Source organism: Drosophila obscura, unplaced genomic scaffold (genome assembly GCF_018151105.1).
Source record: "Drosophila obscura isolate BZ-5 IFL unplaced genomic scaffold, ASM1815110v1 contig_186, whole genome shotgun sequence".
In the NCBI taxonomy this organism is placed as follows: domain Eukaryota; kingdom Metazoa; phylum Arthropoda; class Insecta; order Diptera; family Drosophilidae; genus Drosophila; species Drosophila obscura.
Genome location: NW_024542774.1, coordinates 2,991,014 through 3,003,500, shown reverse-complemented (window position 1 = coordinate 3,003,500; position 12,487 = coordinate 2,991,014). Strand labels below are relative to the sequence as shown.

General features: G+C 44.1%; 6 protein-coding genes across 7 annotated transcripts; 1 reads left to right on the top strand and 5 right to left on the bottom strand.

Moving 5' to 3' along the window:
- Window positions 1-21: 21 nt before the first annotated feature.
- Window positions 22-2,407, bottom strand: LOC111071036 (cyclin-dependent kinase 9). 2 transcript variants are annotated; one of them, XM_022362132.2, is made up of 5 exons: window positions 2,307-2,407; window positions 1,385-1,536; window positions 1,233-1,317; window positions 919-1,176; window positions 22-854 (listed from the first exon to the last, which is right to left on the bottom strand). In XM_022362132.2, exons 1-5 carry the CDS (start codon window positions 2,325-2,327, stop codon window positions 168-170), a joined length of 1,203 nt encoding a protein of 400 aa, XP_022217824.2. In that variant the 5' UTR covers window positions 2,328-2,407; the 3' UTR covers window positions 22-167. The 2 variants fall into 2 exon arrangements, with proteins under 2 accessions (XP_022217824.2, XP_022217823.2); XM_022362131.2 differs by lacking the exon at window positions 2,307-2,407 and having other exon boundaries at window positions 1,385-1,652.
- On the top strand, window positions 1,794-3,122 carry LOC111071038 (28S ribosomal protein S15, mitochondrial). The gene is made up of 3 exons (XM_022362134.2): window positions 1,794-2,071; window positions 2,139-2,272; window positions 2,562-3,122. Exons 1-3 carry the CDS (start codon window positions 1,866-1,868, stop codon window positions 3,062-3,064), a joined length of 843 nt encoding a protein of 280 aa, XP_022217826.2. The 5' UTR covers window positions 1,794-1,865; the 3' UTR covers window positions 3,065-3,122.
- On the bottom strand, window positions 3,056-4,452 carry LOC111071037 (zinc finger Ran-binding domain-containing protein 2). Its single transcript, XM_022362133.2, has 3 exons — window positions 4,192-4,452; window positions 3,792-4,090; window positions 3,056-3,734 (listed from the first exon to the last, which is right to left on the bottom strand). Exons 1-3 carry the CDS (start codon window positions 4,302-4,304, stop codon window positions 3,274-3,276), a joined length of 873 nt encoding a protein of 290 aa, XP_022217825.2. The 5' UTR covers window positions 4,305-4,452; the 3' UTR covers window positions 3,056-3,273.
- A 1,105-nt stretch (window positions 4,453-5,557) lies between these two features.
- LOC111071040 (40S ribosomal protein S24) lies at window positions 5,558-6,532 on the bottom strand. The gene is made up of 2 exons (XM_022362137.2): window positions 6,435-6,532; window positions 5,558-6,152 (listed from the first exon to the last, which is right to left on the bottom strand). Exon 2 carries the CDS (start codon window positions 6,140-6,142, stop codon window positions 5,747-5,749), a length of 396 nt encoding a protein of 131 aa, XP_022217829.1. The 5' UTR covers window positions 6,143-6,152; window positions 6,435-6,532; the 3' UTR covers window positions 5,558-5,746.
- Window positions 6,533-6,791: 259 nt separating this feature from the next.
- LOC111071035 (UDP-glycosyltransferase UGT5) lies at window positions 6,792-8,972 on the bottom strand. The gene is made up of 4 exons (XM_022362130.2): window positions 8,711-8,972; window positions 8,411-8,560; window positions 8,269-8,356; window positions 6,792-8,218 (listed from the first exon to the last, which is right to left on the bottom strand). The coding sequence occupies exons 1-4, from the start codon at window positions 8,711-8,713 to the stop codon at window positions 6,882-6,884; spliced, it is 1,578 nt and encodes a 525-aa protein (XP_022217822.2). The 5' UTR covers window positions 8,714-8,972; the 3' UTR covers window positions 6,792-6,881.
- A 1,019-nt stretch (window positions 8,973-9,991) lies between these two features.
- LOC111071039 (peptidyl-prolyl cis-trans isomerase 6) lies at window positions 9,992-11,078 on the bottom strand. The gene is made up of 3 exons (XM_022362136.2): window positions 10,963-11,078; window positions 10,675-10,799; window positions 9,992-10,477 (listed from the first exon to the last, which is right to left on the bottom strand). The coding sequence occupies exons 1-3, from the start codon at window positions 11,050-11,052 to the stop codon at window positions 10,075-10,077; spliced, it is 618 nt and encodes a 205-aa protein (XP_022217828.2). The 5' UTR covers window positions 11,053-11,078; the 3' UTR covers window positions 9,992-10,074.
- Between the last annotated feature and the right edge of the window lie 1,409 nt (window positions 11,079-12,487).

The window sequence follows — 12,487 nt, the reverse complement described above, 5'->3', positions numbered from 1 at the left end:
TATTAAGAAAATCAACAAATATTAGGGGGATATCAATTGCAAATGCAATATATCAATTTAATTATTCATATAATATGTATGGTATACCCTCCTCAAGCCTTACTAAATGCTTATAGTTATTGATAGTGAAAATCTTACATGTATGTATATTAATTTAAGTCTATATTCTACCAGACTCTATCAATCATGCTGTTGTCCTGCGGCTTCTGATTCATCGTGGTCAACTGCTGATGGTAGTTGCGCATCTGATTGCTGCGGCGCGGCTGGGCCAGATACTCGAACATGCTCTGCAGATGCTGCGACAACATTTTGCTCAAGTCACTGGGCATGGGATCGGTCCAGAAGAAGTCATGGTTCAGTGCTGTGTCCGCATCAATGCGCTTCTTGGGATCCAAAGTCAGGAGTTTGTCGAGCAAATCGCACCCAGTGGGATCCTTAACATACGGACGCAGACGCTCCTTGACGCGGCGCTTCTGATTCTTTGGCAGTTCAATGGACTTGTACAGTTCCAGTTCCTCCACTCCTGGCCACACGTCTGGCGTAAACGATCCACACAGCTGCGAAATGAAAGTCAGCTGCTGCTGCTCTGTGTTGCCCTGCATAATGGGAGAGCGTGTCCACATCTCGGCCATAATGCAGCCAGCGCCCCACATGTCCACAGGCGGACCATAGTTGCGATCTCCCAGCAGCAACTCGGGCGGACGATACCACAGCGTAACGACTCTGTTTGTGTAGCGATTCTTTGAATCATTCTTTGGGATACTAAATGCGCGAGCTAAGCCAAAGTCGGCCAGCTTCAGGATTCCATGTTTTGTAATCAGAACATTGGCAGCCTTCATATCTCTATGCAAAATCTGGAAGATGGAAGCCAATAATTTATGGGGTTTTGGTGTAATCTTAACAATTAATATTACACACCTTGTTGCTGTGTATGTAGTAGAGGCCGTTCAGCAGCTGCTGCATAACCTTTTTGATCTCCCCGAGGCTGAATTTCACATTCATGTTCGACAGCAGCCCGGCCAAATCGTGCTCGCAGAAATCAAAGACCAAATAGAAAGTGGACCTGTAGCCATTTGTGGCTGTGGCCTTGGTGCGGCAGATCTCAATCAGGTTAACCACATTTTCGTGCTTCAGCAGCTGCAGGATTCGAATCTCACGCAGGGCTGTGATGGGAAACTATTCAAGAGAGATATTTTGGTATTTACTCGCGTTGAAACATTTCGTTGACTCACGCCTTCCTTTTCGTTGTCCATGAGCACTTTTTTCATGGCCACAAACTTTTTGTTGCTCTTCTTCTCCCGTGCCTTGAACACCTCGCTGAAATACACAGAAAATGTTTTCTATTTAATGCTCAGTACATGCATATATGCTTTGATTAACTCACCCAAAGGTCCCCTGTCCAATCTTGGCCACCTTTTCATATTTGCTGCTTTCATCGCAGTATGGGAAATCGTAGTCTTCAATGTACTTCTGCTTCTCCATCAGCGACATGGTCCGCGATGAGGTTGAGGCCACGCTGGAGGACGTGGACGGTTGCTGCAACATGTGAGACATGTGCGACATGGTCAATTTACGTTAATTGCACAAAATTTCAAAGTCCCTGGATGTCAAAATCAATGAATGCAAGACAACAGATGGGACGACGGTGCACCGCCAGAAATATACTTTCTTATGTTCAGAAAATACCGTAAATATACTTTTAGACGTAATCCCGAAATATCCCGAAAAGAGTATAGTATACCGTAAACGGTCACCCTGCCACCGTCAACAGCTGACCCGCAATTATAATTTTCCGTTTGTTTGTGTACACTGGCCAAGTGATATAACCTATCGACCACTTGGCTACAAAATAAAAACCGAAATTAATGAATAAACTATTAAATATAGCGCAGGCAGTGCCGCGCCAATTTGTTCGTGAATATGCCTTTAAGTCGGACCTGAAAATCAAATGGGTGCGCCCAGAGAAGATCTCCTGCATTAAGCCAGAAAAGAGTGGCGATCTCTCCAAGCTGACACCCCTGAATGCCGACGAAGTGCTTCTGGACTATAAAGATTGTAAGGAGCTTGAAAAGTAAGTTCTGCTAACAAATCGTTGTGTTGCCGAATGTATTAAAAGTAATTTTCGTTTCCTTTCCTAGTGCCGACGATACGGTTAAATCGCTTTTTAAGCTATCCAACAATGCCAACCATCTGACTACACGTTATTATCGCGATCAGATGGTAAAGGAAGTGCAGAGGCATGCCCTGGACTATGGATCCATGGAGTCAAAGTGTATGTATCAAATGATCAATTGTTAAGAACTCACTGGTTTATTACCCGCTTGCATTTAGTTCACTGCTTAAAAACTTGAAACTGATTTTTATTCTCTAGAATTATTGCCTTAAATAGCTTTATCTAACGCTATGACAGGGAATACAGGGGTACACTGCTTGGTTACTTAGTTCATCCAGATTTTATGGGTGTGTTTTGTGTTTGGGTTTTTTCAGGGGTTTTATTTTTTTCACAAGCGCTCCTGCATAATAACCAATAATAACCCTTAATTATATTCGTCCATTTTTAGTGGCCAACATGACCGCCATTATTCGTCGGTATCAAGAGCATATGGATAAGCATCCCCGCGACAAGATGATTAAGGTGCGTCTCAAGGAGCTGATTGATAAGCGCAAGAAGTTCCTTAAATATCTGAGACGCTGGGACTATCCCCGCTTCGAATGGATATTGGAGAAGCTTGATTTGGTATACAAGCCACCGCCAGCACATTTCCACTGGATCACACGCAAAGAGTCGCTCCAGAAGTTAACCGACACCTATTGCGAAACATTGAAGGAGGAACGTCTAGAGGCCTATCACAAGGAGCTGCAGGCCCAAAAAATACCCTTTTTAGAAGATGCCATCCGAAAAATGGAATTTATACGAAAAGAGCAAATATCCTGCGATATTCCATTGACGGTGACCGAGGAGCAAATCGAGCAGTCGAAGAAAGAGTTGACCCTGTTGATAGAGCAGCGCGATGCGGCAGCCGCTGTTACCAGCCAAAAACAAGACGAGGATAGCTTCAATTAGGACCAATTCTTTTATATTATTGTGTCTTACAATAAATGTGAATGCTGATGTTCTTAAATTATGTGTTTTATTATAGTGTTTTAGAATAAATTTGACCTTATTATGCATGTCATGTTCGAGGGCAGCGCAGAGTTTGTAAAGTAAATAAATAAACAAATAAATATCCCCTCCGCAATAAGTGAAGAGAAACGAAACGCAATAAAATTTAGCTAACGTCTGCTGGGCAATGCAGTGCGCTTCTTGGCACGCCTACTGGTGGACCCACTGCTGTTCGAGCTGCTCGAGGATGACGACGATGATGACGAGTCGCTGGAGCTGGACGAGCTAGACGAGGACGAGGATGATGCGGACGATGCGGAATCGCGTGAGGTCCGTTTGCTACCCTTGATGGCCCTGCTGCCATTGCCCGCCGGCTCCTTGTTATTGACTTCGGATGAGGTTACTTCACTGTCACCCCATAGATCATACTTGGACAGATCCCCATCATCATCATCGTCGTCCTCTTCCTCATCCTCCCCAGCGTCGCTGGACCTTCTTGCTCGCTTAGACCCATCGCGCTCTTCATGGCTCTTCCGCTTCTTACGGCGTCCGAACTCATCATACTCGCTGTCCGACTCCTGGCGATCCTTGTACTCGACAACTCCGCGATCATTATAGCCACCGCCAAAGCCTAAAAGCGGTCATTAGCAAGCTAATATGCAATTGTGCCGGTGTCCGGAGAGCTTACCAGTTCGCTCCTCAGAATCCGTAAACTTGGGCGAATTACACATGTTGCAGGTCTGCCGCCTGGCCCAGTTCACGTTTGCACACTTGGCGCACTGCCAGTCCTCGGCGCTGAAGAGGCCCCGGGACTTGTCCGCTGCCGCTTTTCCAATTTCGGTACCCAGCTTCTTCTTGCTAGAGCTGCTGCTGCTGCTGCTACTGCCATTGCCCCGATCTCGGTCGCGCTCTGTCTTATCAATGCTATCACGGTCGTGGTTGCATTTATTGCATTGCGTGCGGCGCGCAAAGTTCAGATGCCGACAGCTGCAAAGTCGTGCGAAAACACCAAAATTTACAATTTATTGAATTTTCCTGCTGGTTCTTCTTGGGTATTTGCTTTTCCCTCAATCTTTACGCGCACTCACTCATAATCTGGGCAAATCCAATCACCAGGCGAGACGACGCCGCCGCTGCTGGTGGTGCCGCCGCTAGTGGTACCGCCTGCTGCTCCGCCACTCCCATTGGAATTGGTGGACATGTCTAAGCTCGATTGTAGCTTCTCTGGATGCCACTTACTACTCGGAGTACCCTCTTAGCCTGAGTTGAAGCATTTAAACGACTTTTATACAATTATTTCTGTATACGAATAACATCAATGTTGTTCGAACGTCAAAAAAAAGAACTATTCACCAGTGCTGCTGTTTCAGCTTGTTTCCGGCTATATCTAGCCTTTTTAAGGTGCAACTGCAACTATTTTATTTACGTGTTGTCAACGTCAGTCAATGATATGGCTAATTTACATATTTAGTAGATGTATTTAGTGTCATCCTAGGCTTTGCTAATTCATTTTTGGCCATTTTTAACTATTTTTTTTAAACTAGCTTGTATTGATTCTGAAATTCTGCCTAGACAGCTATTTACTGAAATTAATCAGTTCACCCCCACTCCCACTGGTTCAATAATTCACTATCCATGTCATATTCCTTGATTTTGATATTCGGTTTTGTATTACTAACAAGCTAGGACTTTCAGCACTGGTCATATAATTGTATTCAATAAATTAATCAATTTTTCTCAAGACTGGCTAATTTTAAATACTTCCTTTTATTGAAATAAGTCTTAAACAAACAAAAAGTCAACCAATTCTATTTTTTTACATTTTATCTACACATTTTGCTACATGGCATGTTGCTTGTCAAAGAACTAGCAGTATGAATGTTTGAATTTCATCTAAAATGTAAAAATTCCTCTTTCAAATCTTCTTTAAACCCATTTAATAATGACTTCTTCTCAGATTGACACTTTTGGGCCAGTACTTCGTTGTACTCCATTCACAGGGTATTTGTTTGTTTATTGCCGTTAGATTTTTACGGGCATCCTGTAGTTCCCTCTCCCCACCCGATGATATTTTTGGGACGTAAACCTGGATCGTTAATATTTGTTTATAGCTGCAGGGCCTTAATGAATTAATAGTTTCGAGTATATGCTTTTTTCAGCTAAGTTTCTAACTAACCACAGCACCGGATCGGGGAGCATGGACACCGACCAATCGTAGAACCAATCGATGGTCGTGCAGTACATGGCTGTTTTAACAGCTTGTTCCATCAGATCAAATGTTATAAATAAATCCGATTTTGCCAAGATTCATGTTCTTGGTTACCACTGCCAAGTCTCTCCAAATTGATTTGGATTTCCAAGTGAAATATTCTTGGCTAATAGTAATGCATATATGCATATGTTTAGTGGTGCATAGAACCCACGCAATTTTACCCAATTTAAGTTAATTTATTGTTTACTTTTAGAGTTTTATTTACTTAGTATACAAACAAAAGCCGCTCCAAAAGTAAACACTGATTTTGTATCGTCCTTTGTTTGTTGGTAAAAAGGTGTAACTAACGCATAACCAGCAGCATTTGGAAATTGTCGATGAGCGTTCCAGCAAACCGACAACACACACGCACTCGGAATTTGCCAGAGCATTTACTTCTTGCCAGCACCAATCTTGGCCTTGGCGGTACCACGGACCTTCTTCATCCTGTTGCGACGTTCCTTGCGCTGCTTGCGGGTCTGCTTCTTCTGCTCGAAGAGACCGTGACGGGCCAGACGGTACTTGGGCTCGAACTTCTTGGCAAAGTCCAGGGTGTCGTAGATGAGGGCGAAGCCAGTGGAGCGGCCGCCACCGAAGTTTGTGCGGAAACCGAATGCAAACACGACATCGGGAGTCACCTTGTACATGGCGGCGAGCTTCTCGCGGATCTCGGTCTTGTTGACCGACGAGAGTCCTGGATGCAGAACATCGCAGACCATTTGTTTCCTGGCAAGCAGGCGGTTCGTCATGAACTTGCGGGTGCGGACTGTGGCGGTTGTACCGGACATTTTGACGGAGCTGAAACACAAAATACACTCATTAGTCAATCGTTTTACACAAAGGTTCTACCAAAAGGTTTGCCACTACAAGTTGTTGTTGTTGTCTCTGTGCGAATCAACATAACCTCACTGCAAGCAATGTGAATGCTCCGCTGACCAGCTCGAGACTCTCCACGTGTGGCACGCCGCTCGCGGCACTTGTTTATACACGCCCCATCCCCGCTGCCCACACGACCAGGCATGTGCACAATTGCGCAGGGTTCTTCGGGTTCATTTTCAAACACTTTGGGCCAATAATTACCTATTAAAACACTCGAAAACGTTTTAAACACGTCTCACTGCGAACGCGGATTTAGAAAGGAAGATGGCCGCGGACCTATCGATAAAATATACCGTCTGACCCGCATAAATATACTGAAATGTGCGTTATCATTTTTATAATATACCGTAAATATACCCTTAGAGCCGTAAACGGTCACATTGTTTTACTATCGGCTTAAATAAATTTATTTGTCGGCCATAAACTAATTGCACTATAATAATTAGCAAAAACACTATGCATTCTGTGGTTACGCAGATTGTGAAAACTGCAAACATAATTTTTTTTCCAGAAACTTTCCAGAAGCTATCGATATGCAGAAAAACAGCAAGCATGTTGTCAAAAAAACTTTGGCGCACTTTCCAATTTATTAATGTAAATAAAGCTACAATTAATTTGCATTCAATACACTGTACTTCTTTCTTAAAACTAATTCAATTTGGTGTTCTTGCCAGAAAATTTCTTCTTCCAAACAAATATGGCCACAAAGCACAGAGCCACCAGCAGGCCAACAAAAAATAACGACACTCCAAAGTAGAACAAGAACAGGTCGGAGAGGTGCAAATGATTCGAGGAGATGCCGACTCCTCGCGTTCTGATCGCAGCGCCCCCCTTATGCCTTGCCACATAGTTCACCCAGAACATGGCGCTGGCCAGGGCGCCCAGCGGCCTGTCCCGGAACTCCAGCGAAACATCGCGAATCGTAACCTGATACTGTGGCTCCTGCAGCAGCCTGTCAACAGCCCAGGACAGGGATGCAATGGTGACGTTCTCTTGCTCCAGCTTCAGGCCAACACCCAGCTTCACTGCCAGCTCCATGTTCTGCCGCTCGTTCTGGAAGATTGGCAGGCCTAGAGTCGGCACATTTCTAACGATTCCCTCCTGCAGGCTGAGCAGATCTCCGTTCATTATGAAGGCGTTCACCCGAGGATGTGCCAAGATGTCGATCTGCGGCACCGCATGCTGGATCATCACGTTCTTGGGCAGACCCTCCAATGTCTTCACATCGTGACAGGACCAAATGAATTTTTCATTGCGGGTGGCAAAGAACCCTAGGAGCGCCTCCAACTTCAACTTGGGCAGCTCGCCACATGGCTGTTCATTGCCCAGCTGCAAGTAGATGGCTCCGGCACGAGCTTCCTCCAGAAACCGCTTGATATTCCATGGCAGCTCCCGCGGACCACGAATGTGAAGGCCACCCGCGGGCACAATCTGCTGCAGACTCGGACGAGGCGTCATCAGGGGCACGTGGCTGTTGAGCAGGAGCAGAGAAAGCTGATTCGCCTGCAGCTCTGGGATAGTGAATTTCACTTTGAAGTGCTTAGCAATGAGCTGTTCCTGTGCCCCAAAGTGGTCCTTTGCGAACAGCTTCCTGCGCGAGATGCACTCCCGGATGTTTCCCAATCTCGCCGAGAATCCCAGCGAGGGTACATAGTGCTCAAAGTCGATGGGGGAGCATGCCGCTGGCACCATGGACTCCTGTACTGCCTCCATGTAGTTGCCGAAGTCCGTGCTCACAATGCCAACGATAGGCTTCTCGTGGAAATGGCCCAGGGCCAGCAGTGCCTCCGTGTAGAAGTAGTCCAAAATTATCACATCGAAGTCAAACTCCACTGGGGACTGCTGCAGGAGCTTCTGCAGGGGCTCTTGGCTGAGGAAGTGGTCCAAGGCATTGGCTCCGACGATGGCCAGAGACTTGCGAAGACTTGCGGTGGACAATCTGCCCAGATCGGCGAGGTTTCCCTTGGGTGCTGCATGCTTTTGCACTGTTTGTGGAAATGAGAATTGCACTGAGACTTTTGGTTCGCCTACTTACAGTTGCTCCAGAATGGATATTCGGGAATAATCGTCTCTGTCACGTTCTCCAAGTGCTCTCCCAGACCGTGTCCAGTGTATACCGTAACCTGTTGGAGATTTCCAATCACTTATTGTCAGTCTTTGCCGCATGTCATACTCACATTATGCTCCCGGCTGGCCAACTCTGTGACCAGAGTGCGCATCACCGCAAAATGACTCTCGCTGGCATGTGGGAAGAGCACAAGAATCTTGGCTGCTTGGCCGGAGCACAGGCAGATCAGGGAGAGCACAATCAGCTGGATTTGGATCTCCTGTGGGTACATACATACATTTCTGAATCAACTTCCCATTGGTACACATCATCGTCGAACGGAAGATGATCAAACATTCTGTTATCAGTTGAGCGGACTGATTGATCCGCCCAATGACATTGATTGAACTTCTGCTCCCGCAATACCCACCATTTTTCGATGTTGCAACCTCTAGAGGAACTTTAGCTAGTTTCCAGCCGAATCCCAAATGCAGTTTGTCTGTTTAGTTCTTCCGGTTGTGTCCAGATTGATGCCCTGCTCCTACGCAGACTGAAATTATCTCTATGCGCCTTGACTCTCCAAAAACACAAACTGATTGCGCTCAGAAAAATAATCTTAGAAGTGCGTCCAGAATTTATGTGGTTATGGAGGAAACATATGTGGCACATGAGACGACTGCCACCAGAGCGATACATGTGTACATGCAGGCACACATATGTAGATTCCTATATTGCTTTCATTAATATATGTATGTATACAAAGTGAACATGGGAACGAATGGGGTAGAGTACAATTGCACTAACAGAGGCACATACAACTCGCATAGAGGCGTACGATTCCTTCGAATTGAGCGATATGAGATCGACTCTCGGTCTTTTGTTTCTCGCTCAAATGAAGAGAACAAATAAACATACACATGAGAATATGTTTATGTATACTTGAGCTGTCTGAGAGCTCAATTCACTGCCTTGGAAAATGCAAGCTCATCAAAAAATGTGCAATAGAGAAATTCTTATTATTCAGTAAATAATACTCTATACTAACTAATCATAGCCTCATTTCCGTATAATTATTTACCCAAAATATGGCCTTGCACCTGTTTCAATTTGCAGCTTTCAATCAATTCCCACGAGCATCAACAGGGACTATATATTTACATTTAAGCATGTATATAGCTACAGCTGTATGCACATTTAATTGTCGCAAGCATGCAAATCGTAAAAATGTGACAGAAGTTTGTTTGCCAGCAAAAAGAGGCACAAGCACAGCGCAGGCCAGAATTAAAGTCAAACAAATTTAGCAAACAATGGAAAAAACTGGTTTTTGTTCCAGTTAAGGGCAGGCAGAAGTTACCATAAGAAAGCAGCGGCTCATAGAAGCAGACCCACCGATTCTGGGGCGGGTGAAGGAAACAAGTGCCAAACCGGTTCAATGAACCTGAACACAGCCGTGAGTGTGGATGGATGGATGGATACACACACAAAAGAGTTGAAAATGATTGCTGATGCTTCCTCTTTTATCACAAAAAATGTTCTTTATTATATGAATGCCATTTCTCTACGTAGAGCTGTTGAATAGTTGTTGTTGAGTTGAGCGTATTTGCTTAGGAAACAACAAAAAAAAAACTATAATTTTGGAAAAAGTTGTAAATGGTAAATGCAGTTTCAACTTCCTGGACATTGGAGAGTTGGGAGTGAGAAAAATCGATGGTTACACAATTATGATGTTTACTTATTTAGTTCACATTGATTAAATTTATTATGGGATGATTAAAATCTGCAAGGGTTCTTCCCTTAGTCGGTGGCATCAGTCTTGGCAACGGAGAAGGCCTCGGCCACGGGGATGCTGCCGCTGTTGGCAATGACCACATCCTTGACGGGACGGTCGCGGGCATCGGTGGCACCGTTCTCAATCTTGCGCACCACACTCATGCCGGACAGGATCTTGCCGAAGACAACATGGCGTCCGTCCAGCCAGCTGGTCTGCTTGGTGGTGATGAAGAACTGAGAACCGTTGGTGTCCTTGCCAGCGTTGGCCATGCTCAACCAGCCGGCGCCATAGTGCTTCAGCTTGAAGTTCTCATCCTCGAAGCGCTCGCCATAGATGGAGCGTCCGCCGGTGCCGTCACCCTTGGTGAAGTCGCCGCCCTGGATCATAAAGTCCTTGATGATGCGGTGGAACTTGCTCCCCTTGTAGCTGTGGGGTTGCAAAACACAGACATTGTTGTCCCATTAAGGCAGATAAACAATTTAGTTCATAGAAATTCTCTTTGTCAACTGATTGGCGTCTGAAACGCCACGTAATTGCTAAACTGACTTTGCCTACGGCTAACCTATAAACGTGTGTGCACCAGTGTGCGTGTGCCGTTAATCAAGCGCATCTCATCAACTCACCCCTCGCCCTGTGGCTTCTCCGCCAGCTCCTTGAAGTTCTTCACGGTCTTCTCCACAGTTTTGCCGAACAAGCCGATCTCAATGCGCCCAGCGGGCTCGCCGCCAATGGTGATGTCAAAGAAGACCTACGCAAACACAATTAATATATTATACATTATTAACAACAAAATCGCGTTTGATTTATTGCCTAGACCACGTATGTATGTGTGCAAGCGATGCTAGTGACGCGGTTTTCATATTCTCGTATGTTTATGTATGTATAAGTAGTGTTGGGAGCACAATTCTTACCTTGTCGGTCACTTTCGGCCCCTTGCTCTCATCGGCCACTACAATGCCGGCCACTAGGGCCACCAAAAACACGGATAATGCCAACTTCATAGTTTCAGAATTTTTCGAAGAATGATTTAATCAAAAATTTAATTCGATAGCTTTGATAGTGTGCCCAGCAGCGTGACCGTGACGATAACGATACAAAATACCATCAAGCCAAAAAATAAATACCATTAAATACCATTTCTGTTTCGAGAAATACCATTGAAATACCGTACCATAAGAAAACCTGGGCAGTCCGACGACTTAACCCACTTAAGACCACTCCATTTAAAAAGTTTAGCACCCTTTGTTAAACTGCGGAAAATAATACTGTTTGTAAAGGCTCTTTGTAGCTCCAACCTCCTCTTTACTTACAAAACAAAAATGACCACCAAAATCTTTCACCTGTAATGCGTAAAATTAGTTAAAGGTACATAAATTTCGTGGAAATATTAAAAACCCACCTGGTTGACAATGGGTTAACGTTCTATTTTATTGATTGAAATCGTATTCCATGATTTTGATATTCGGTCTAATATTACTAGCTAGTTAGCCCACTCAGCCCTAAGCAAATAATTTTATCTGATAGATACATCCATTTTCTACAAGATTAGCTAGTCTTCAGTACTCTTTTTTATTGCATTGTTTACATAAAAATGTTCAAACAAAAACGGCCAAAGCATAAAACGAAAATGTTGACTAAATGTGACGTCAGTGTTGCTGGTCAACAAGTTTCTTTTATGCGTATGGGCTTTGGTATACCCTATTTCCTTTAATTGATGTTAAATTTGTTTTTCCAAGCTGATTTGAAACATTAATATTGTATTTGTCTTAGATTGAGATGTTTTTACCTATTAACATCATATGTTTTGTGTTTTATTTATTCATTTAGCCCGGTTCTGATACCTATTATTGAAACTCGTGACTGCAAAATTTCGTTAATATCTTTAAACCATAGACTGAGTAGTTTCTGCATTAATTGGAGCCTGAAATTACAAACAATATATCAGTTCATTATATCCATTTTCCCAAGGTATGCAGATTGTTGCTAATCGTGCCAAAGTTGCAGACAATGCCTATTCATTTCCCCATGTTGCTGAATTTTCCCATCAAAACGCGCTTCACCTGGAGAAGAGCATTGTTTTAAAAAACCACCACGATTTGAGAGCGAAAAGTCGGATTTCTTCACCTCAAAAAAGGGGCATTTTGAAAACCCGACAGTGGGTTAATCGTTGATGTTTTGTCGGAAATCGTATTTCTCATTTTAAAATTCGAAGGGGAATCATTGAATGTTCATGATCTGTCAGGATTAGCTAGTTTTCAGTACTCCTTTTCATTGAATTGTTTACATAACAAGGTTCAAACAAAAACGGCCAAAGCATAAAACGAAAGTGTGTTCAGGAATGTGACGTCATTATGGCCAGCTCTGAGTATCGACATTTGTATACCCTTTTTCCTCTAACTAATGTTCAATTATCGGTATTTTTGTGCGATAAGCGGA